General features: G+C 36.3%; 3 protein-coding genes and 1 long non-coding RNA gene across 5 annotated transcripts; 1 reads left to right on the forward strand and 3 right to left on the reverse strand.

The window, feature by feature from the left end:
- Window positions 1–1,708: 1,708 nt before the first annotated feature.
- LOC135130472 (uncharacterized) lies at window positions 1,709–2,292 on the reverse strand. The gene is made up of 2 exons (XR_010280786.1): window positions 2,249–2,292; window positions 1,709–1,992 (listed from the first exon to the last, which is right to left on the reverse strand). It is a non-coding gene; the product is annotated as an uncharacterized LOC135130472 (long non-coding RNA).
- Window positions 2,293–5,605: 3,313 nt separating this feature from the next.
- LOC135130243 (DEAD-box helicase Dbp80) lies at window positions 5,606–7,621 on the forward strand. 2 transcript variants are annotated; one of them, XM_064057595.1, is made up of 9 exons: window positions 5,606–5,696; window positions 5,758–5,854; window positions 5,905–6,107; window positions 6,157–6,352; window positions 6,399–6,513; window positions 6,558–6,735; window positions 6,786–7,023; window positions 7,086–7,248; window positions 7,297–7,621. In XM_064057595.1, exons 2-9 carry the CDS (start codon window positions 5,792–5,794, stop codon window positions 7,548–7,550), a joined length of 1,410 nt encoding a protein of 469 aa, XP_063913665.1. In that variant the 5' UTR covers window positions 5,606–5,696; window positions 5,758–5,791; the 3' UTR covers window positions 7,551–7,621. The 2 variants fall into 2 exon arrangements, with proteins under 2 accessions (XP_063913665.1, XP_063913666.1); XM_064057596.1 differs by having other exon boundaries at window positions 5,610–5,692.
- Window positions 7,622–12,591: 4,970 nt separating this feature from the next.
- LOC135130562 (protein GVQW3-like) lies at window positions 12,592–13,232 on the reverse strand. The gene is made up of 2 exons (XM_064057966.1): window positions 12,776–13,232; window positions 12,592–12,731 (listed from the first exon to the last, which is right to left on the reverse strand). Exons 1-2 carry the CDS (start codon window positions 13,230–13,232, stop codon window positions 12,592–12,594), a joined length of 597 nt encoding a protein of 198 aa, XP_063914036.1.
- Window positions 13,233–14,063: 831 nt separating this feature from the next.
- LOC135130392 (sodium-coupled monocarboxylate transporter 1-like) lies at window positions 14,064–24,654 on the reverse strand. Its single transcript, XM_064057768.1, has 8 exons — window positions 24,411–24,654; window positions 22,228–22,387; window positions 22,059–22,176; window positions 21,850–21,917; window positions 21,642–21,796; window positions 21,084–21,224; window positions 14,804–15,022; window positions 14,064–14,753 (listed from the first exon to the last, which is right to left on the reverse strand). The coding sequence occupies exons 1-8, from the start codon at window positions 24,602–24,604 to the stop codon at window positions 14,075–14,077; spliced, it is 1,734 nt and encodes a 577-aa protein (XP_063913838.1). The 5' UTR covers window positions 24,605–24,654; the 3' UTR covers window positions 14,064–14,074.
- Between the last annotated feature and the right edge of the window lie 972 nt (window positions 24,655–25,626).

Raw genomic sequence — 25,626 nt, forward strand, 5'->3', positions numbered from 1 at the left:
CAAGAAACTCAGCACAATTATGGGGCGGAGCCTAATCTCAAATGTAATGATTTTTTTTCGTCGTGAACTAAGGAGGCAGCTTAACTGCAAAATACTTATTTCTTTACAAGTAATTAAAAACATGTTTTTGAGTATCGTGATGTTCAAAGAATACTATGTATATTAAGAAAAAAAGCAAAATATAAACCCCCCCACCCACCCCATCTCAATTGTAATGATTTTTTTTATACTTAGAAACTATTAGGCTCCGCCCCATAATTGCAAAATCCATATTTTCTTCAAAAATGTATTATTTTAACCATGTTCTAAGTTTCTTGTTGTGAAAAGATGGCTATATACATTAAAAAAAAAAAAGGCAAAATATAAACCCCGCCCGCCCACCTCAATTCTGGTGATTTTTTTTATTCGTCGTAAGTCGAGGGGCGGGGCCTAAACGCCAAATCCATATTTCCCTACAAAAATTTACCATTTTAAACGCGTTTCAAGTTTCTAAGTATAAAAAAAACATCACAATTGAGATGGGGTGGGTGAGCGGGGTTTACATTTTGCTTTTTTTTTAACATGTGTTGACTTCTTTTCACAACATGAAATCTAAAACATGTTTCAAATGAAAAATATGTATAAGGAAATATCGATTTTGCAATTAGGCTCCGCCCCATAATTGCAAAATCAATACACATATTTCCATGCAAAAATGTACCACTTTAACCATGTTCTAAGTTTATTTCCCTATACAAATTTACCATTTCAAAGATATTTTACCTAAGTTTCTTGTTGTGAAAAGATGAGTATGTATATTAAGAAAAAAAAAAGGCAAAATATATATAAACCCCGCCCACCCACCCGATCTCAATTGTGACGATATTTTTATTCGTCGTGAGCCCCGGGGGCGGAGCTTAATTGCTAAACGATGAGAAAAAAATATGTATCAGATATTTAAGTACAATGACTATGTCTAGTATTAAAGAAATTAAAAAAAAAGAATTTATATATTTTGTAGTGCACAAAACTTCTGATCCTTGCGGGCGTTATATTACCAATCTACTGGTAGGTTATTGAAGAGATAACCGGAAAAAGGCCTAGTAAATCTTATTTAATTACATACAAACAATTAAAAAACCAACCATCTGACCGTATTTCGATTTATTCATAAATTTTTCATGAATTTCTTCCTTCCTGATGTTGTTTCAACAGAGAAGATTTTAATTATGTCGTTTGATGCAGCACTTCTTTTGTTTAATCTTTTTTTTTTTTGGCATTTTTTATTTCTTTTTTTTTATAAGTTTCTTATTTTTGGGCTTCTGTTTTTCTTAATCGCATTTTTGTTTTGTCTTCTTGTAGCTTTTTATTTTCTCATTTTTTTGTTTTTTTTTTTGTGTCATTTTTTTCTCTTGGTTTTTGTCTTTTTTTAGTCGTCTTTTTGAGATTTGTCTTGTTACATTTTTACAGCTTTTTTTTCACTCCTTTTTTTTTAATTCGCATTTTTTTCTTTTTTTCTTTATCACTTTCTTATTTTTGGACTCCTGTTTTTCTTAATCACATTTTTGTTTTGTCTTCTTGTAACTTTTTATTTTCTCATTGTTTTCTGTTTTTTTTTTTGTTGTTCTTTTGTGTCATTTTTTTCTCATGGTTTTTGTCCTTTTTTAGTCGTTTTTTGTCACTTTTTCAGTTGTCTTTCTGAGATTTGTTTTGTCGCGTTATTATAGCCTTTTTTTGACACTTTTTTCACTCTGTTTTTTTTAATTCGCACTTTTTCTTTTCTTTTTTTCGATCACTTTCTCATTCTTTGACTCCTATTTTTCTTAGTCACATTTTTGTTTTGTTCTCTTGTAACCTTTTATTGTCTCCATTTTTTTGTTGCTTTTTTGTGGTGTTTTTTCTCATGTTTTTTAATTTCGCGGTTTTTGTCGTTTTTTTGTCGTCTTTTCTGTCATTTTTGTCAGTCGTCTTTTTGAGATTTGTTTTGTCACATTTTTATAGCTTTTTTTGACACTTTTTTCACTCTTTTTTTTAATTCGCATTTTTTCTTTTCTTTTTTTTTGACTCCTATTTTTCTTAGTCACATTTTTGTTTTGTTCTCTTGTAGCCTTTTAGCGTCTCAATTTTTGTGTGTGTTTTTTTTTGTGGCGTTTTTTCTCATGTTTTTTAATTTCGCGGTTTTTGCCGTCTTTTTTGTTACTTTTTTCAGTCGTCTTTTTGAGTTTTGTTTTGTTACATTTTTATAGTCTTTTTTTTACACTTTTTACACTCCTATTTTTTTAATTCGCATTTTTTATTTTCTTTTTTTTTATCTTATTTGTGGACTCCTGTCACATTTTTGTTTTGTCTTCTTGTAGCCTTTTATTTTCTCATTTTTTGTGTCGTTTTTTTCTCATGGTTTTTGTCGTTTCTTTTAGTCGCTTTTTGTCAATTTTTTAGTTGTCTTTTTTGAGATTTGTTTTTTCGCATTTTGATAGCCTTTTTTTGACACTTTTTTCACTCTTATTTTCAATTCGCATTTTTTCTTTTCTTTTTTTTTTGATCACTTTCTTATTTTTTGACTCCTACTTTTATTAGTCACATCTTTGTTTTGTTCTCTTGTAGCCTTTTATTTTCTCTACTTTTTTTGGTTTTTTTTTGTTACTTTTTTTTGTGGCGTTTTTTTTTCTCATTGTTTTTATTCTCGTGGTTTTTGTCACTTTTTCTTCAGTCGCCTTTTTAGGATTTCTTTTGTCGCATTTTGATGGCCTTTGTTTTATAAATTCGCATTTTTTTGTTTCCTTTTGTTGATCATTTTCTTATTTTTTGGCTCAGTTTTTTTTAGTAACATTTTTGTTTTACCTTCTTGTAACCCTTTATTTTTTTTATCCCTTTTTTTGTTGTTACCTTTTTTTGTGTTTTTTTATCACTTTATTCCGGAGATTCTTTACTTTTTTTAGGCGTATTTTTTGCGTAAAAAAAATCATCACAATTGCGATGGGGTGGTCGGGGAGGTTTATATTTTGCTTTTTTTCTTAATACATAAACATAGTATTCTTTGAACATAACGATACTCAAAAACATGTTTTCAGTTACTTGTAAAGAAATAAGTATTTTGCAGTTAAGCTGCCTCCTTAGTTCAGGCTCCGCCCCATAATTGCAAAATCCATATTTTCTTCAAAAATGTACTATTTTAACCATGTTCTAAGTTTCTTGTTGTGAAAAGATGGCTATATACATTAAGAAAAAAAAAGGCAAAATATAAGCCCCGCCCACCCACCCGATCTCAATTCTGATGATTTTTTTTATTCGTCGTAAGTCGAGGGGCGGGGCCTAATTGCAAAATCCACATTTCCCTACAAAAATTTACCATTTTAAACGCGTTACAAGTTTCTAAGTATAAAAAAATCATCACAATTGAGATGGGGTGGGTGGGCGGGGTTTATATTTTCCTTTTTTGTTTTAACATGTGTTGACTTATTTTTACAACATGAAACTTAAAACATGTTTAAAATGGAAAATATGTATAAGGAAATATCGATTTTGCTATTAGCCGCCCCATAATTGCAAAATCCATATTGTCTTCAAAATATACTATTTTAACCATGTTCTAAGTTTCTTGTTGTGAAGAGATGGCTATATATATTAAGAAAAAAAAAAGGCAAAATATAAGCCCCGCCCACCCACCCGATCTCAATTCTGATGATTTTTTTTATTCGTCGTAAGTCGAGGGGGAGGGCCTAATAGCAAAATCCATATTTCCCTACAAAAATTTACCATTTTAAACGCGTTACAAGTTTCTAAGTATGAAAAAAATCATCATAATTGAGATGGGGTGGGTGGGCGGGGTTTATATTTTGCTTTTTTGTTTTAACATGTGTTGACTTATTTTCACAACATGAAACTTAAAACATGTTTAAAATGGAAAATATGTAACTTAAACATGGTTAAAATAATACATTTTTAAGGAAATATGCATTTTGCAATTATGGGGCGGAGCCTAATAGCAAAATCGATGTTTCCTGATACCAATTTTCCATTTTAAACATGTTTTAAGTTTCATGTTGTGAAAAGAAGTCAACACATGTTAAAACAAAAAAGCAAAATGTATGCCCGCCCACCCGCCCTATCTCAATTGTGATGATTTTTTTATTCGCCGTGAACCAAGGGGGCGGAGCTTAACTGTAAAATCCTATTTCTTTACAAGAAATTAAAAACATGTCTTTGAATATCGTGATGTTCAAAGAATATTATGTCTATTAAGAAAAAAAGGCAAAATATAAAAGAAGAGGCAACAAAAGAGAGAAATAAAGGAAAAATGTTTAGAATAGAATATAAAAAGTTAACTGTAGACAGCAGAAATTTTGAATGGAATGAAGAAGAGCAAAGGAAAAGGAAAAGGAATAAAGGATGCAGATAGAGAAATCGGAAAAAGGGAAGGTGGTACAAAATTAGGTACTAAAGGATTTCTGGGACTACGTGGGAAATTTGATGTGGTGGGGCTGGTAGAGACATGGGTACAAAGAGAAAACTAGGAGAAATTTTAAGAGACACTACCACAAGAATATGTGTGGGAGTGTCAAGGGGCGACAAAGGAAAAGAAAAAGGGGAGAGCAAGCTAGGAACAAATAATGGGAATTCGAAAAGAAATGCAAGAATGGAGGAAACCAAGATAAACATAGAAAAGGAAACAAAAGAAAAAATACTTATACGAGGGGATTTTAAAGCAAGACTGGGCGATACGGGGACAAGAATACTAGATAAAGAAAAGGGAGAGAAAAGAGAATCAAAAGACAAAGCAAATAACAAAGAAGGGAAAATATTGTAGAAGTTAATAGAAGAAATCGGATGGGAAATTTTGAATGGAAACAAGGAAGAAGATGAAGAATAAGGAGAATGGACGTACGTAGGGGCTAGGGGAGAATCAATTATAGACTATGGGATTGCCAACGAAGAGGCGTGGGAAGAAATAGAGAGTTTCAAAGTGGGGGAAAGGGTAGAATCTGACCACATGCCACTAGAAATAAAAATCAAAGGAAAAGAGCAAGAGTACGAAAAACAAGAAAGAAGAAACGAAAGAAAAGAAATAGAAAAAGAATATGGGTTGAGAAGGCAATTCAAACTACAGAAGTAGACTAGAAAAAAGATATACATATGGCAAGGGAGGAATAATGGATGGAACGGAATTTGTTGTGAGTTGAAGAGAAAAGCAAGGGAAAAATTAAGAAAATGGAAGAATAACAAGGGAAGGAAAGAAGAGTACTTAATAGCAAGAGAGAATTAAATTAAGAAAAAGAGAAAAACGAGAAGAAGAAGACAATAAAGTCCCGGAAAACAGAAGAAGAAGTATGGAGATATACAAATAAGGAACGGAGAAGGAAGACTGAAGTCAGTAGGAAAATCAAAATACATTAATGGAAAAGACACTTTATGGAGTTATTGGGAGCTTGTGTAGCAAAATAAATAAAAGAATCACAACAACGGAAGAAATGTGGGAATCTTATTAAGCCTGTATACAAATAATAAAATAAAAACACGTAACAACTATAATAACGACCTTTCTGGAGACAAGTTCAATCTGCTAAATTCAAAGTTACCACTCAAATCTGACAGACCACCAACACTGGGCGACAAAAATCTCTAAAGCCGCACCGCCATTGCCCCACAACAAACACAAATCCCCCAAATGGTGCCACAAACAACACTAAACACGATAAAAAATAACCGCAAAATTGCAAGTACCACGCTTTTTTCCCATAATTACCTTGTAATAAGACTAAATTTAATTAAATCTTGTAGAATCCTCACAAACCAATCGACGTGATAGCAAACCATGTCACAAAAAATAGATTGGGCGAAGTATGCCGAAGAACAAGAAAAAACTCTCCCAAAGAAGGTTAGCCCCAACTTCATCCCAAATCCCCAAATTACGAAAATTCGTTCTAGCTAAACCAGATCACTATCACCCCCAAAGAGGAAAACGGTAGAGAGTCTGATGATGCACCCGAACAAGTTAATCCGGCAGAAGTAAGCTTACTGCGCAAAGTGATCAGAAAAGGCTTAGTTGAGAGCAAAACCGACCTTGAGGTGCAAAGACAAAACCCGAACTCGCCCCTATATTCAGTGAAGACATTTGAAGCACTGAACTTGTAAGTATAGTGTTTGTACAACTCCAATAATGAGAATTTAAATTTCAAGAAATCCGAATTTGTTGAAAGGCGTCTATGATATGGGGTTCAACGCACCCTCAAAAATACAAGAAACCGCTTTGCCTACGCTTTTAGCCAACCCACCACAAAATCTCATCGCTCAATCTCAATCCGGTACTGGAAAAACCGCTGCTTTTGTCCTGGCGATGCTGAGTCGCGTTGATACTTCAAAAAAATACCCACAAGTAAATTCGTCCTGTTAACGCGGTACAAAATTAATCGCAGTTTTAGGTTTTGTGTTTGTCTCCAACGTATGAGTTAGCAATTCAAACTGGTGAAGTAGCAGCACACATGGCTAAGTTTTATCCCGAAATTGAAATGAAGTACGCCGTGAGGGGCGAAGAAGGTAGTTGTTTTGACGCGATTAACACAATCAAACGATTTTTTTAGTTTCCAGAGGTACCCATCTATCAGAACACATTATTATTGGAACACCAGGAAAAGTGCTTGATTGGGCTTTGAAATTTAGGGTTTTTGATCTGAAAAAACTGACAGTGTTTGTGCTGGATGAAGCTGACGTTATGATCGCGACCCAAGGGCATCAGGATCAGTGCATAAGAATTCATAAGTATGTCACTATTTTATTTTAAGTGCTGGTTCATTGGTTTTGTTTTATAGAAACTTGAGTCCCAGTTGTCAGATGATGTTCTTCTCTGCTACATATGATCAACAGATTATGGAATTTGCTGAAGTCATAGTTCCTGACCCCATAACAATAAGACTGAAACGCGAAGAAGAGAGTTTAGATAATATTCAACAATATTATGTCAAGTGTGCTGGTCCACAGGAGAAATACAACGCTGTAACGAACATTTATGGGACTGTGGGTGTGGGTCAGGCTATTATTTTTTGCCATGTAAGTCCTGTTTTAATTTTTAACATTTTTAAAATGCTATAATTTGTTTTTCGTTTTTCCAGACTAGACGCACTGCGAGTTGGCTCGCCGAAAAAATGTCTAAAGAAGGCCACGCCGTCGCCGTCCTAACGGGCGACCTCACAGTAGAACAGCGCATCAACGTTCTAGACCGTTTCAGATCAGGCCAAGAAAAAGTCCTCATCACCACGAACGTTTTGTCTCGAGGTAACCACAACCCAAAGTAGTGTCCTAAACACCCCCACTCTATTCCAGGTATCGACGTCGAGCAAGTAACAATCGTCGTCAACTTCGATCTACCAGTAGACATGAACGGCAAAGCGGATTGCGACACGTACTTGCACAGGATTGGACGTACAGGAAGGTTCGGTAAACTCGGTATCGCTATAAATTTGGTCGACTCGCAAGACGCAATGAACATCTGTCAGTCCATCGAGAAACATTTCAATAGAAAGATTAAGTATTTGAACGCTGAGGATTCAGACGAGATCGAGAAAATCGGTGCATGAGTTGAATTGCATCTGTTTCCAGTGAAAAATGCTGTTTTTTATTTAATAAATTGACATTTCTTTATTTTGAAGTGTGATCCTGACTAAAACATCCGTCATACTTATTGGTATAGTGGAAAAGCGTCTATAAAAGTTAACTTTAAACATGACAAGAATTACATTGTAGGTTGCTCTGACAATTATCACATGTTGTGTTGCACCCTGTATGTTTACTTGCGCAGTTTTATAATGGAGATGATACGCAGCCGCAGTGGTCGTTTATTTCGATGTGCCGCTCGCGGCAAATACGAACAGTTTTTCGTTTGTGCCGCTCAAGAAAAGTATAACACTTATAAACCGTTCAAGGTGTTTTTAGACATCTGGTAATTTAGTTGGCAATAAATTCGTATGTGCAAAGATCCCTAATAGAAAATGAAATTTATCATATTAGGTTAAGTTGAGTTTGTAAGGTTAAAAAATCTGACAAAAACTATCTTCCAGTGTTGCCAAAGTTATGATTACTACAAAAATTTACCATTTTAGACATTTAAGTTTGTTGTTGAAATAAGTCTACACATATTAAGAAACATACGGCAAAATGTAGCCCCGCCCACCCGCCCTATGTCAATTGTAATGATTTTTTTTATTCGTCGTGAGTCAACTGGGTGGAGCTTAACTGCAAAATCTTTATTTCTATACGAGAAATTAAAAACATGTTTTTCAGTATCGTATTGTTCAAAAAATACTATACATATAAGAAAAAATTAAAGCCAAAAATTAAGCCCCACCCATACCTGCCCTGATCTAAACAAGTTTTCATTCGTTGCCAGACGTGGGGGCGGTGCCTAATTGCAAAATCCATATTTCCCTACAAAAATGTACCATTTTAAACGTGTTTTAAGTCTCCAAAAATTAATAAAACATCACAGTTGAGATGGGGTGGGTGGGCGAGGTTGATATTTTGCCTTTTTTCCTTAATATACATATTATTCTTGGAACAACACGATACTTAAAACCTATTTTTAATTACTTGTAATTTTAAAAATGTACTATTTTAACCATGTTTTAAGTTTCTTGTTGCGAAAAGATGGCTATGTATATTCAGAAAACAAAATGCAAAATATAAGCCCCGCCCACCCACCCTATCTCAATTCTGATGATTTTTTTTTATTCGTCGTAAACCGAGGGGTGAAGCTTAATTGTAAAATCCTTATTTTTCTACGAGAAATAACCATGTGAAATATGTTCAAAGAAAACTAAATGTATTTTATTAAAAAAAAACAAAAGAGAAGCCCCACCCATCCGTCTTGATCTCAATCGTGATGAATTTTTCATTCGTTGTCAGACCGAAGGGCGGAGCGTAATTGTAAAATCAATATGTCTTTACACAAATTTACCATTTTAAACATGTTGTAAGTTTCTTATTGTGAAAATATGACTACACATCTTAAGAACAAAAAGGAAAATATAAGCCCCACCCACCCGCCATATCTCAATTGTGATGATTTTTTTTATTCGTCGTGAGGTAAGAAGGCGGAGCTTAACTGCAAAAATCGTTATTTCTCTATGAGAAATTAAAAACATGTTTTTGACTACCACGTTGTTCAAAGAATACTATGTATATTAGGAAAAGAATAAAGCCAAAGATTAGCCCCCCCCCCCATACCCGCTCCGATCTCAATTCTCAGTTGTGATGAATTTTTCATTCGTTGTCAGATCGAGAGGCAGGGCTTAATTGCAAGATCCATATTTGTCTACAAGAATTTACCATTTTAAACATGTTTTAAGTTTCTTGTTCTAAAAAGACGACCACGTATATTACGAAAAAAGGCAAAATATAATCCCCGCCCACCCGCCCTGTCTCAGTTGTGGTGATTTTTTTATTCACCGTGAGTCAAGGGGCGGAGCTTAACTGCAAAATCCTTATTTCTATACGTGAAATTAAAAACATGTTTTTGAGTATCGTGTTAATCAAAGAATACTATACATATAAGAAAAAATTAAAAGCCAAAGATTAAGCCCCACCCATACCTCCCCTGATCTAAATATGTAGTAATGAAGTTTTCATTCATTCCCATTTTAAACATGTTTTAAGTTTCTAAAAAAAAATCACCACAATTGAGGTGGGGTGGGTGGGCGGGGTTTATATTTTTTTCTTAATATACATGGTATTCTTTTACCAACACGATATTCAAAAACATGTTTTTAATTTCTTGTAAAGAACTAAGTATTCTGCAGTTAAGGTCCGCCCTCTTGGCTCACGACGAATAAAAAAAATCATCACAATAGAGATAGGGCGGGTGGGCGGGCTAACCATTTTGCCTTTTTGTTTTAATATGTGTAGACTTCTTTTCACATAATGAAACAAAATCCATATTTCCTTTCAAAAATCTATTTTAACCGTATTTTAAGTTTCTTCTTGTGAAAAGATGGCTATGTATATTAAGAAAAAAAAAGGCAACATATTAGCCCCGCCCACCCACCCGATTTCAATTCTGATGATTTTTTTTTATTTGTCGTAAGCCGAGGGGTGGAGCTTAATTGTAAAATCCTTATTTTTCTACGAGAAATTGCCATGTAAAATATGTTCGTAAGTAATCGTGTTATAAAAAGAAAACTAAATGTTATTAATTAAAAAAGAAAACCAAAACACATGTTTTAGGTTTCTTGTTGTCAAAATAAGTCTACACATATTAAGAAAAAAAGGCAAAATGTAGCCCCGCTCACTCGCCCTATCTCCATTGTGATGATTTTTTTATTCATCGTGAGCCAAGGGGGCGGAGTTTAATTGCAAAGTCCTTATTTCTCTACAAGAAATAAAAGACATGTTTTTGAGTATCGTGTTGTTCAAAGAATGTATATTAAGAAAAAAACAAACCAAAAATTAAGCCCCACCCATATCCGTCCCAAGCTCAATTGTGATGAATTTTTCATTCGTTGTCAGAGCGAGGGGCGGAGGCTAATTTCAAAATAGATCCTTTCCTACACAAATTTACCATTTTAAACATGTTTTGGTCAAAAGTGCGCTACGTCTAGCAACACTGGCAGACAAACCATTTTGTCAATGAATCAGTTTATCCAACGTGAAGAAAATTTTTCAAGGCTCACTTTTATCAATAACATCCACAACGGTTTAAAAGTAATAACAAGTCCCTACTACGTTCACCAGCAAAAGCGAGCGGTCTCAATTCTGATGATTTTTTTTTATTTGTAGTAAGCCGAGGGGCGGGGAACATGTTTTTAATCTCTTGTAAAATAAGTATTTTGCAGTTAAGCTCCACCTCCTTTATGCACGGCAAATAAAAAAAAATCATCACAATAGAGACAATAGATATTTCCCTACACAAATTTACCATTTTAAACATGTTATGAGTTTCTTGTTGTGAAAATATGACTACACATATTAAGAAAAAAAGGGAAAATATAAGCCCCACCCACCCGCCCTATCTCAATTGTGATGACTTTTTTTATTCGTCGTGAAGCAAGAAGGCGGAGCTTAACTGCAAAAATCCCTATTTCTCCACGAGAAATTAAAAACATGTTTTTAACTATCACGTTATTCAAAGAATACTATGTATATTAAGAAAAGAATAAAGCCAAAGATTAGGTCCCACCCATACCCGCCCCAATCTCAATTCTCAATTGTGATAAATTTTTCATTCGTTGTCAGATCGAGAGGCGGGGCTTAATTGCAAGATCCATATTTGTCTACAAGAATTTACCATTTTAAAGTTTCTTGTAAAGACGACTACGTATATTAAGAAAAATAGCAAAATATAAGCCCCGCCCTATCTCAATTGTGATGATTTTTTTTTATCGTCGAGAGCAAAGTAAGACATGTGTTTGAGTGCCTTGTTATTCAAAGAATACTAGGTATGTATATTAAGAAAAAATTAAAACCAAAGATTAAGCCCCACCCATACCTGCCCTGTTCTAAATAGTAATAAAGTTTTCATTCGTTGCCAGACCTAGGGGCGGAGCCTAATTGCAAAAATCCATATTTCCCTACAAAAATTTGCCATTTTAAACGTGTTTTAAATTTCTAAGAATAAAAAAATCATCACAATTGAGATGGGGGTGGGTGGGCGAGGTTTATATTTTGTCTTTTTTTTTCTTAATATACATAGCATTCTTTGAACAACACGATACTCAAAAACATGTTTTTAATTACTTGTAAAGAAATAAGTATTTTGCAGTTAAGTTCCACCCGTTTGGTTCACAGCGAATAAAAAAAATCATCACAATAGCGATAGGGCGGGTGGGCGGGTTGACATTTTGTCTTTTTGTTTTAATATGTGTAGACTTCTTTTCACAACATGAAACTTCAAACATGTTTATAATGGAAAATTTGAATAAGGAAATATCGATTTTGCAATTAGGCTCCGCTCCATTATTGCAAAAATGTAGTATTTTAACTAAGTTTTAAGGTTCTTGTTGTGAAAAGATGGCTATGTATATTAAGAAAAAATATAAGCCCCGCCCACCCACCCGATCTTAATTCTGATGATTTTTTTTTATTTGTCGTAAGCCGAGGGGTGGAGCTTAATTGTAAAATCCTTATTCTTCGATGAGAAATTACCATGTGAAATACGAGGACTGTTTGATAAGTACCCGTTTTAAGAAAGAGAAAGCATTTTTTTTTTAATTCTGTATATTTATTTCTCAACATAGTCTCCTTTCAACTCTATACACCTCGACCAGCGATATTCTAACTTTTTTAACCCATTCAAAAAAAATGATTTATCAAACTCTGCAAAATAAGCCTCTGTTTCATTGATTACTTCGCCGTTTGAAGTAAAGCGCCTTCCTTCAAGCCATTTTTTTAGATTTGGAGATAGATAAAAGTCACAGGGTGCTAAATCTGACGAATAGGGAAAATGCAGCAGTAATTCATAGCGTAATTCAACCAGTTTTGCCATGGCAATTGCAGACGTGTGAGCCGGTGCGTTATCATGGTGAAACACGACTTTTTTTTCGACAAATGGGGCCGTTTTATCTTTAATTCAGCATCTAATCGGCTCAATAGGCTAGCATAATACTGCCCCGTGATTGTTTTGCCATTTTACAAATGGTCTATGAAAATGATGCCATGCGAATCCCAAAAAACAGTATCCATAACTTTTCCGGCCGAAGAAACCGTTTTCGCTTTCTTTGGAGCACGTTCGCCGGGTAGAGTCCCTTGTTTTGACTGTTCTTTGGTCTCTGGAGTTAGTGGTGTATCCACGTTTCATCAACACTCACGTAACGCCTTCGAAACTCCTTCGAATTGTGCTTAAACATATTGAAGCAATGTTCCGAAGTTGTAACGCAATTTTGTTTTTGCTCCACTGTGAGCAAACGCGGCACCCATCGTGCCGATAGCTTTCTCATGCCCAGTTTTTCTCGAAGAATGTTGTGCACACGTTCGGTTGAGATGTTTGCAATCTCAGCAATCTCTCTGATCTTCACCCGATGGTCTGCTAAGACAATATCGTGGATTTTGTTGACCATTTCCTCAGTAGTTACTTTAATCGGACGACCTGGGCGCTCTTCATCCAAAACCGATGTTCTGCCACTTTTGAATTCGTTGAACCAATATCTGATGGTAGTCATCGAAGGTGCTTGGTCCTTATAAACTACCTGCAACTTGATTTTGATTTCTTCACACGTTTTCCCATCCAAAAAAAGAAATCGAATCACAGATCTATACTGCTCTTTTTCCATTTTTGCAAAAAACACAAAATTGTCAAGTTTCAATAAGTGCTGTAACAAAACTACTTGACCAATTTGACTGAAATTTTGACAAGCCTCGTTTGAAAGATGGCATTAGACCATGGCATACAAATTTTGGGTCAGTGGTACCCACAGTCCTCAAACACGGGTAGTTATCATACAGTCCTCGTATGTTCTTAAGTAATCGTGTTATTCAAAGAAAACTAAATGTATTAATTAAAAAAGAAAACCAAAAGAGAAGCCCCTCCCAGGGGCGGAGCGTAATTGCGAAATCGATATTTCCCTATACAAATTTACCATGATACCAAATTTACCATTTTAAACATGTTATAAATTTCTTGCTGTGAAAAGATGACTACACATATTAAGAAAACAGGGCAAAATGTAAGCCCATGTAGTTATAATACCTAATCTCTTTTTGAGACGAATTAAGAGAATCTTGTCGATTTAAACTTCGAGAACTATGTATCAAGTGCCAAAGTGCTCAAAAAAACCCTCAAATTTTCGAATTTTCAAGTCTCAGAAAAATTCCGCTACGTCTGGCAACACTGCCTGTGGCACTGACAGACAAACCATTTTGTCAATGAATCAGTTTATCCAACGTGAAGAAAATTTTTCAAGGCTCACTTTTATCTATAACATCTCAAACGGTTTAAAAGTATGAAGTCCCTAAGTAAGTTCACCATTAAGAGCGAGCGGCACATTCTATAAACGATCACTTTTATCCCCCAGTCACCCACCATGAATGAACACACACACATCTGCTGCTGGACATTAACGCTGACAAACCTTAAAAAATAAAATTCGATTTTAATATTCGCCCTAACCTAGCATTACATTAAGTTGTCGGTCATCACAATGTCCTTGTCATCCTCTGCTGCACTCTCCGGCTTCAAAAATCCATGTACAACCGGCGACAACAAATCTCTATGAATCCGCTTCCCGCCGCCCCCCGTCAACAGACTCACCACAAACCCCACAACGATCGCCGTCACCGCCCCCACCATCGTGTAGTACATATACGACAACCTATAAAGCCCAAACACCGCTTCCTCCGGTCTTTCAGTAACTTCGGCCGCTAGAGTCAGACTCAGGTACTCCGCAACCCAGTTGGCGTTGCATCCCTCTATAGAGACGAACTTCTGCGGGAATTTGATGACTCCTTGTGCCATTTTCATCTGCGTTCCCACGGAAATCCAGCCGATTAACGACCCGCTGACGAGGCCCCCGATGAGGGCGCCTTTGGCGTTGGCGTTAGGGAAGAACATGCCTAGGGAGAAGATCCCCAAGAGGGGGCCCGCGGTGATGGCGCTGAGGCTGCCCGTGGCCTGGATCAGCGCCCCCATTTTTTCTACCACGAAGACCAGAGCCACGCAGATGCTGCCGATTATCACGACGATGACTTTCATGAGGAAACTGGCTTGGGCTTCGGTGAGGGGTTTCTTCATGCGGGGCTTGATGAGGTCTTCGAAGATGACGCCGGTCATGGAGTTGAGGCCCGTGGACATGGAGCTAAGTTAATGTTGTTGAACGGGAATTTTGAGTGGGTTGAAGGGGTTTACCTGAGGGCGGCGCTGAAGACTCCGCTGACGAAAAGACCGGGCAAACCCGGCATCGAACTCGCTATGTGCATTACGAAGTAGGGTAGAAGTTGGTCGGATTTGTGTATCGAGCCTCTGGTTATGGGGTCGCATTTGTAATAGTAGGCGTAAATGACCAAACCGATGTAGCAGCACATGGACACTAGGGCTGTTATTCCGATAACTAGGATAGCAACTGTTCTAAAAGCAAAAGTCGGTTTAGTAATTCTAGAAAAATTTGGTAGTCAACAAGTTGCAATTGTGTAAGAAACTGTGTGATGGTATTAAGATGGATATAATAATTTTGACTAGAGGCAAAATAATTTGAGAATAGCAGGCTTAAAAAACTACTGTAATAACTATAAAACTAAAACAGTTTATAAACAAATGCGAAATTATAGGTAGCAACAAAAAAATGTCTATTGACATTACTCTTGCGGCATAAAACGATTTAAAACAGCCAAAACTATGCTAGTCATTTAATTTTTTTTTTTTTTTCAATACAATTGCCAGGGTTTGTTCTAAGTCCGCTATTACATCTTATTTACATTAGAGACTTGAAAATTGGAATACGAAGTGAATATAAAACTATAGTGTGATCAACAAATACTGTTTAAGTTGACACTAATGTAATTAACTTAGAAAGTTAGGTTATGACATTTTACTAATGATCACTAACCAAGGTTACTTTATAACTTTATAATGATAACCGAGTATCAATCAGGCTTGATCACTAATAAGAAATTTTGGTTTATATTAAATGTCACTACTAACCATGTCAGTTTTGACAACATGAACTAGATAGGTTGACAGTTCTACAAATTTCAATCAAAATTGGTGGGTATCGACTAGAACAGAATTATTGATCAGACTATAAATAAGTCATGCTTTGTGGTGGCCTGAATTTAAAATTTAAATTTCGCGCCGAAAAATCATTCGATACATAGTCATTTATAAACTCCGTTGCCAAGTTGCCGTTGATAGTAACTTTGATGTTCAACTTTTGCCGTATTTAAAGGGTTTGTAAAAGAAAAATGGAGGATTTAAGTTGATTACTACAAAAATTTACCATTTTAGACATGTTTTAAGTTTCTTATTGTCGAAATAAGTCTACATATTAAGAAAAAAAGGCACAATGTAGGCACACCCACCCACCCCATCTCAATTGCGATGATTTTTTTTTATTGGTCCTAAGCCAAGAAGGCAGAACTTAACTGCAAAATGTTTATTTCTCTTAAAACCAGTACCTGCTAAGATAAAACTGATTTTGGCAAATAAGATACCCTCTAAGAAAAGACAGGGCGGGTGGGCGGAGCTAATACCTGTTAAAATAAGACCAATTTTGGCAAATGAGATATCCTCTAAAAAAAGAGAGGGCCGATGGGTGAGCCTAGAAAATGACTTTAATTAATTTTCAAAAATACTTGAAAAGTGCTCAAAAGTGCCAAAATCAGTTTTATCATATTCAAATACTAGCCCCGCCCACCCACCCTCTATTTTCTTGGAGAGCATGTGATTTGCCAAAATTAGTCTTATCGTAGCAAGTACAGAGTCATCAAAATTGATTGAGAGAGTTGGTACTCCCTGTTTTTGTCGTGAAGTTTGTCAACCTTATGACAGATTTCTTTAAGGTTATATGGCAATGAATTCAGTGGCGTGACAAGAGAACTGGGGGTTGATTGTCGAACTCACCTGAATCAGTTGCGAATACGAAAGTTACCTTCTTGCAAAGTTGCGAACAGTTTTAACGTTTGTACGAATCGCCTTGGTTGATGTGCACGGATCTAAAATTCGAAACTTCAAATCTGACAACTAATATTTTTTACCAAAAAAGAAAATCGAAAAAAGACGCCACTGAGTTTTGAAATTTGAAACCTGAAACTTCAAATCTGACAGCTAATATTTTTATACAACTTAATAAACCAAATTATTCAAGTTCAGGTTTACCAACTCTCTCAATCAATTTTGATGACTCTGTACTAGCTAGCTAAGATAAAACTGATTTTGGCAAATAAGATACCCTCTAAGAAAAAACAGGGCGGGTGGGCGGGGCTAATACCTTTTGAAATAAGACCAATTTTGGCAAATGAGATATCCTCTGAAAAAAGAGAGGCCGATGGGTGAGGCTAGAAAATGACTTTAACTAATTTTCAAAAATACTTGAAAAGTGCTCAAAAGTGCCAAAATCAGTTTTATCTTATTCAAACACTAGCCCCGCCCACCCACCCTCTATTTTCTTGGAGAGCATGTGATTTGCCAAAATTAGTCTTATCTTAGCAAGTACTAGCTAGCTAAGATAAAACTGATTTTGGCAAATGAGATACCCTCTAAGAAAAAACAGGGCGGGTGGGCGGGGCTAATACCTTTTGAAATAAGACCAATTTTGGCAAATGAGATATCCTCTGAAAAAAGAGAGGCTGATGGGTGAGGCTAGAAAATGACTTTAACTAATTTTCAAAAATACTTGAAAAGTGCTCAAAAGTGCCAAAATCAGTTTTATCTTATTCAAATACTAGCCCCGCCCACCCACCCTCTATTTTCTTGGAGGGCATGTGATTTGCCAAAATTTGTCTTATCTTAGCAAGTACTAGCTAGCTAAGATAAAACTGATTTTGGCAAATGAGATACCCTCCAAGAAAAGACAGGGTGGGTGGGCGGGGCTAATACCTGCGAAAATAAGACTAATTTTGGCAAATGAGATATCCTCTAAAAACAGAGATGGCGGGTGGGTGAGGCTAGAAAATGACTTCAACTAATTTTCAAAAATAGTTGAAAAGTGCTCAAAAATGCCAAAATCAATTTCATCTTATTCAACTACTAGCCCCTCCCACCCACCCTCTATTTTCTTGGAAGGCATGTGATTTGCCAAAATTAGTCTTATCTTAGCTAACTAGTACTAAGATAAGACTGATTTTGGCAAATGACATACCTTCTAAGAAAACAGAGGGTAGGTGGGCGGGGCTAGTACCTGCTAAGATACGACCGATTTTAACAAATACCGTATCCTCTGAGAAATTTAATTAACACTAGAGCCTCCAACGCACTTCCAAATTCTTTCCAAACAGGAATACCTAGAACCTCAAAATTATGTATCATTATTTACTAACAAATTGTGTGCTACACTCGACTGGGTTAAAATTCTCTTTGTGAGAAGAACCAGATATAATAATCCCAGCAGGTCAAGTAAATGATTCGTACAGAAAAACAAAACAAAACTTTTTTTCTAAGAATCTTTCAAACTCTTTCAAACACAAAACACTATGAAAAGATAGGATCGGTGGGCGGGGCTGGTATTAGCAGCCACTGGCCCCACCCACCCACCCTCTCTTTTCTTGGAAGGTATGTCATTTCCCAAAATCAGTTTTAACTTAAAAAGTACTAGCCCCACCCACCCAGCCTCTTCTTTCTTAGAGGGTATGTCATTTGCCAAAATCATTTCTATCTTAGCAGGTACTAGCCCCGCCCAACCACCCTCACTTTTTGAGTTCGAGTTTAAGACCGATTTTAGCAAATGACATACCCTGTAAGAAAAGAGATGATGGGTGAGTAGTATCGGCTAAAATAAGACCAAATTTGGCAAATGAGATCTAAGAAATGCAGGATGAATTATATGTTCTTTTGTAAAGTGGGAATGACAACTAATAGAAAATAAGCTCTTAAAAAAAGAATATTATAATATTAAGAAAAAATAAAGCAAAAGATTAGGCCCCACCCATACCCGCCCCGATCTTCATTCTCAATTGTGATGAATTTTTCATTCGTTGTCAGATCGAGGGGCGGGGCTTAATTGCAAGACCCATATTTGTCTACAAGAATTAAAGACGACTACGTATATTAAGAAAAAATCAGTCTTATCTCAGCAAGTACTAGCCCTGCCCACCGCCCCTATTTTCTCAGTGGATATGTCATTTACCAAAATGAGACTTACCTTAGCTAGTACTAGCACGTACTATCCTCTGAGGAAATAAAGAGCGGATGGGCGAGGCTAGTACTCATAACATAAGTTTTGTTTTAACAAATGACATATCTTCTAAGAAAATAGGGGGCGAGTGGGTGGGGCCAATACTTGGTAAGATAAGACTGGTTTTGGCAGATAACATATCCTCTAAGAAGAGAGAGGGTGGGTGGGTGGGGCTAGTACTTGCTAAGATAAGACTAATTTTGGCAAATGACATATCCTCTAAGAAAAGTGAGGGTGGGTGGGGTTAGTACTTGTTAAAATAAGACTACCAACAATTTGATAATGTCATCTCCAAAATTTATAATTAAAAGTTTTTTTAATTTGTTAAAATAAGATACTGTTGTACTTGTGGTGTGTGAATCCATGTCGAATTATCTTCCTCGACATCCAGAATTTTTAGAAAAAAATTAAAACTGAATAGAATAATTTCAATATAACTTTCTTTACCCCCTCTCTATTTTCTCAGAGGGCATGGCATTTGCCAAAATCAGTCTTATCTTAGCAAGTACTAGCCCCGCCCACCCGCCCTCTCTTTTCTTAGAGGATATGTCATTTGCCAAAATCAGTCTTATCGTAGCAAATACTGAAATATAAGCCCCGCCCACCCGCCCTATCTCAATTGTAATGATTTGTTTTTTGAATCGTCGAGAGATAAAGGAGCGGAACTTAATTGCAAAATCCTTATTATTTCTCTACAAGAAATTACCATGTAACACATGTTTTTGGGTATCGTGTTATTCAAAAAGTACTATGTATATTAAGAAAAAATTAAAACCAAAGATTAGACCCCACCCATACCTCGTCATATCGAGAGGCGGGGCTTAAATGCAACATTCATATTTATTTACAAGAATTTACCATTTTAAACACGTTTTAAGTTTCTTGTCTATGTAAAGACGACTATGTATATTAAGAAAAAAGGCAAAATATAAGCCCCGCCCACCCGCCCTATCTCAATTGTGATGAATTTTTTATCGTCAAGAGCAAAAGGAGCGGAATTTAAGTGCAAAATCGTTATTATTTCTCTACAAGAAATTACCATGTAGAAAGAATACTAAGAAAAAATTAAAACCAAGGATTAAGCCCCAGCCATACCTACCCTGATCTAAATTTCCATCCGAAGTTAGACGAAAGTGTGAACATAATTATGACCAATAAAGTATTATTATTATTAGAAATATGAAGAAGGCGAAAAGAAGACCGGATGAGTTCATTTTTTTATTTTTTACAAATCAGTAACCCCCTTTGACGTTGTTTAAGGTAAGTAAACTATTTTTTCAAAATGATGTACAGTTTCGGCCACAAAATCTTGGGCAGTTCTGTCATTCGAGTGACATAATCTCTAAAACAGGCTTTACGTACATATAACCTCAAATCTGCTGTTTTCCATTTTGACCTAGAGACGTAGACTGGAATGTGGATGATGACGTATGTCAAAATTTATTTTTTAAAAGTGTCAAACATTATGACAATAAAGCATAGACTACATCGTGTTTTTTTTCAATGACAGAAAAATACTGCCCAAGATTTTCTGGCCGAAACTGTAAGCTTACAAATTCAGAAAGTGTTTTGAATGTTTCGTCGTTTTGTATAAAGTGAAAAATTCCCTAATATTTTAAAGAAAAACTGAGAGGACATTTAGAACTAGAAAATCATATTTTAATTTGGCAAAAAGCAATAACTAAAAAGATGTACAAGTTTGAAGTAAATAATAATTGCTGGATTATAAAATTTCGTTTTAAAATGTTGTAAAAAATGTAGATCGCGTTTATAGCAATCGTTCCAAAAATAATTTCTTTAAATTTAATTGGCGTACGCCACTGTTCAAAGTCTATTTGTCAACTGCCGACTGACTGTTAATGTTTTGCGAATTTTGTCAGGTTGGCAACATATTCAAAATTTCATGATGGCATACGTGTTATCAGATTCAAATTTTGGTCACCAGTTCAGTAACTGACATCTTCTCATTGGTTTTTAAGCGCACTCATGTCAGAATTGACAACTGTGATGAACTGACATGTTAATATTGCTGCCAATAATTCAAAATTGCCAACCCAAAAATTTGCTTCAGTCGTTACTAGTCCAAGCTTGATCAATAAGTATTGTACTGTTTGAGTTGGGTTGCACGAAAGTTGACTACCTAGTATAACATTTTTACATAATCACTGACAAATTAAATGTCACTGTCAACTATGTCAGTTTTGACAACAGGAAGTAAAGTGGAGTGACAGGTCTACCAATTTCAAGAAAAATTCATTGCTACCAACTGAAACTACGGTGTAATATTAATACGTGACTTACATTCTGGCGGACTTAAGGGTCGGCATGGCCAAACATCGCTGAACCATAGCCTGATTAATGGAACACGAAGCCAACCAAGAAAAATAATTTCCAATGGAGACAGTCCAAAATGTGTGTCTTATAGTGGGATCCCAGTTGAAGCTACAATTGTGATTGTGTTAGAACGTGCTACCACCGTTATCACTGAAATTAGCTTCAAATTTGAATTTTGAAGGCCTAAAATGAAGTCAGGTCATATCTTAGAACAGAACTGACCTTCGAAAAACTAAATTTAAACCCGAAGCTAACTTCAAGATAGCCTTCTAGTATCATCCAACATTGATTGAGAGAGTTGGTACACCTGAACCTGAACTAGATAATTTGGTTTATTAATAAGTTGTCGAAAAATATTAGCTGCTTAGCATTTAACACTTTTAATTAAATGAACAGTTAAAATATACTTTGTCCGCAAACTAACAAGTAATAATAATTGGGACATAACCTTACACAAATCTGTCATAAGATGTAACAGGAGTACCAACTCTCTCAATCACTTCATCGCTTTTGATGACTCCATACTTGAAAAATTCTAGTCGATCCCCAGCTTCATTTCTTCTCCACACTTCGCTCAATCCTCCAACGCTGTCAATCCCCATAAAAACCACAGCAATTAAAGCCGCAAACATCATAACCGTTTGAACCGTGTCAGTCCACACCACGGCTTTTAGACCACCCTGAAATAAAAATTTTAGCCATAGACGTACACCGAAAAATTCGAAAAACTTACTAACGTGGTGTAGAAAATACAAACTATGCACACAGCGGGAGTGATCAAGTGTAAGTTGATTCCAGTAACTGAAAATTTTTTTAGATTTTTTAAGTTTACATCTACAATACTGTTTGAGTTGGCAAAAAATCAGAAACTGCAGTCAAGAAAGTTTGGTTATGACATTTGACAAAATCATTGATACCAACTGAAACAGTACTTTTTCATACCTTGACTGAACGCCAAAGCCGGCACGTAAATCACAATTGGAATATACAGCATCATTTTCGTCAAAAATAAAACCGACCCTAACAGTCGCACCGTCTGGTTAAACCGAAGATTCAAATACTGAAAATCAAAAATAACACTTTCATTCATTCAATAATTTCAGTCAAATACCTCATAACTGGACGTAATTTGCAATTTATAAAATACAGGTAAGTAGCAATACGCCATCGTTAAGGAAACCAAGGCTTCAGATGCCAAAACCATCCAAAACTGGCTTCCGTAAGTGTACATTTCGGCCGGAATTCCAAGTACACTGATGCCAGATATGTAACTAAAAAAAAAGTGTGGTTAAGTTCACGTCACTTGACGTCACAACTGTCATTCTTGTCACTCCAAGAACTCTTCAACATGAAGCGCAGCTCAGTCAATAAGAAACAACGCGAAGAAGAGCAACAAGCCATTGGTGCCATCTACAAACAGTACATAGACACTTTTCAAGAGAACTCGGAAATCCCGAGAAAGACTTTCATCAAGTCGGACACCCTCTATGCAGAGGGTGGCGACACCTCGGAAAGAGGACAATTATACAACCCGCGACCCATAATCAAGCTCAAAAAGGACGAATCCATCCAGAAACCCAAATCGCCCCCGCACCCCCCTTCTTCCAAGCGCGCTAAAAAGAAATCCAACTTGAAGAGTCTGGGGGATGAGTTGAAGATGCTCCAACACGAGAGACAAGTGAAGGAAATTAAACTCGTGTTGCCGAAAATCGAGTCACCGTCGCCCATTTTGTGTCCCGATAGCGACTACAGCAGTTCGACGAATTTGTTCGTGTCGAATTTGAGTCCCCACATTACCGAAGATTACTTAATACAGCTGTTTGGGACGTACGGGCCTTTGGCTAGTGTTAAGATCATGTGGCCGCGGAACGAAGTCAGCTCCAGGAGTGCCAACTGCGGTTTTGTGGCCTTCATGAGTCGCGCCGACGCAGAACGGGCTCTCAATGGGTTGAAAAATCACGAAGATATGAGAATCAACTGGGGGAAGTCAGTGAAAATTCCGACACACCCAGTGCATATTCCGCCTGAGTTGTACAAGTTGTATTCGCCGCCGCCACCATCTGGGCTACCTTTCAACGCACAGACGTCGTCGAAAGAAGACGAAATCGATTTAGAGAAAACCACAATCAAGGTGACAATTCCGTTCGACAGGAATCTGTTGATGATCATCCACCGGACCATCGAGTTCGTGATTAGAGAAGGCCCGGAGTTTGAAGCCATGTTAATGAACATCGAAATGACTAACCCGGATTTTAGTTTCTTGAGTGATTTTCAAAATCCGGCTCACACTTACTATAGATGGAAATTATATTCTATACTCAACGGTGATCCGAAGAATTCGTGGGGAATGAAACCCTTCAAGATGTACAAGAATGGGTCGATTTGGCTGCCACCGACCGCCCCCAACTACAAAGATGGAATGCCAAAGGAGCTAATCCTTCCAAGTAAAAAGGAAGATGCTAAATTGACTGAAAGTCAAGCTACTCGATTGATTTCTTTGATCAAAAATCTAACCATCAAGAGAAGTTCGATCGTGCAAGCTATGATCTTCTGTTTGAACCATCCCAACTCCATAGATGATATTATAGATGTTTTGGTAGACTCACTGAAGAATCCTGACACCAAACCAGTGAAAAAAGTGGCAAGATTGTATTTATTATCAGATGTCATGTACAACTGCAAAAAACAGAAGATACGAATGGAACGATTAACGGAATCTAACCCCGACGATTGTTTTGATATCTTCAAACAGTTTCACGCAATCTACAACAAACTGAACTACACCCAAGACAAAGATTGTCTAAGAACTAAGATCTTCATGATTTTAAGATCATGGGCTTTTTATAGCTGTTACGACGTCAAGTTCATCACAAAGTTGGAGAACATGTTCTTATACGGGAACGAAATGGGAGAGGATGATGATAATTCTTTGAACGACGAACCCCTAGATGGGGCGAGTTTGGTCAAAAGATCATTACAAAACGTAAGCGTCGAGTGTACCATCGTCAAGAAGAATAAAACCCAAAGTACGAACGACAAGTTTTTTGATATTTTCAATCCGTGGAAATGACTTATTTAAGTGTTTTGTTTCGTTTTTCGTTGTTGTTGCTAAAATATATATTTAGCTTGCGATATTTGTAAATCGACGCAAGAATAAAACTGGTTCGAACATAAACGTTAACACAAGAGTCGTTTGAAATTGGTCACTTAAAATTATCGCTTTTCCGGTTCGTGGAGCTATTCTTTTGCATGATGTAACGAACGAATAATGGTCTAAATTAGAGCGCCACTTACCTGGCTATCAGCGACATCGAAATGGGAAATATCCCCATTGTTTTGCCCCCCATCAAATACTCGGACGTAGTGTCCTGTTTTACTTTGGCGAAAAAGGCGAAGTAGACGCCAATTAATGAAGACACGATTAACATTGCCGCGAAGACGATGTAATCGAAGATGTCGAAGTAAGTGTAGACGTCTTCTGGAGGCATTTTTGGTTTTTGATGGGGAAGAACGGGTGTCTTAACTTTTCACGTTCACAAATCGAAGAACACTACTAACATAAAACCAGCTAAGCGACCTATTATCCTACTACATAAATATAGTAGGCATAATTTAGTTACAATTGGAAAATTATACTCCACACTAGTGTTACAGACGGTCTCCATCCTCTTATTACGGCCAAATGTTAATCCAATTTTGTGAAAATCTAAACCGCTTTACTTGATTAATTTAGGTTTTTATTTGATGCTTTGAACGTAATGAGGTTGCACTTTTTACGTCCTGAGCGTAGTGGAGTCCTTTGGATGACTGGCTACTTTTGTGTTTTCTCGATGTTTCATGACCACTGGAGTGTGAGAAAATACGTCTGTCTATCTGTCTGTCTGCCGTCTGTCATGATTTTATTAGACAGATAATTTCCGAAACTACTGGAGCATTATTATTAATTTTTTATGTGTATTAGGAATTTCGTATAAATGGTAAAACGCTAGCCAAAATTTGTCAATCATCCCACCAACAATACGATGACGTCATCTCCAAAATTTACATTATTATTATTAAGAGTAAGATATTATTATAAGGAATATCTATTATAATCAAGTAGCTACAAGTTATTACTTGTCCGAATTGTCGGAGATAGATTTTCTAGTATGATCGTATTTTAATATTCCTCTAAACTGACGTATGTTGGTGTAAAAGATGTCAATATCAGTATTATTCCAATTTTATAATTGAAGATACCCCCTCACATGTGGTTTATGAATCCGTGTTCAGTTTTTACCCTAGACATGCCGATTTTTGGAAAAAAAATCAAAGTTGTATAACAATATTTTGCAATTTAACTTTGAAACACCAGAACTGTTTTTGGAATTATGCCGAATTCTTTCTTTATTCTTCAAATTATCTAGATTATATATCCTTCTCGTGGGCCCTTTTTTAGAGAATGTGAAAACCTTGTCGGGGTCTCAACTGTCTTTTTTCTAAAGAACGTGGAACATTTTCGAGGAGCCCA

Source organism: Zophobas morio, unplaced genomic scaffold, assembly GCF_036711695.1.
Source record: "Zophobas morio isolate AGI-343-1 ecotype UQ-CSIRO unplaced genomic scaffold, CSIRO_AGI_Zmor_V1 ptg000017l, whole genome shotgun sequence".
NCBI lineage: Eukaryota > Metazoa > Arthropoda > Insecta > Coleoptera > Tenebrionidae > Zophobas > Zophobas morio.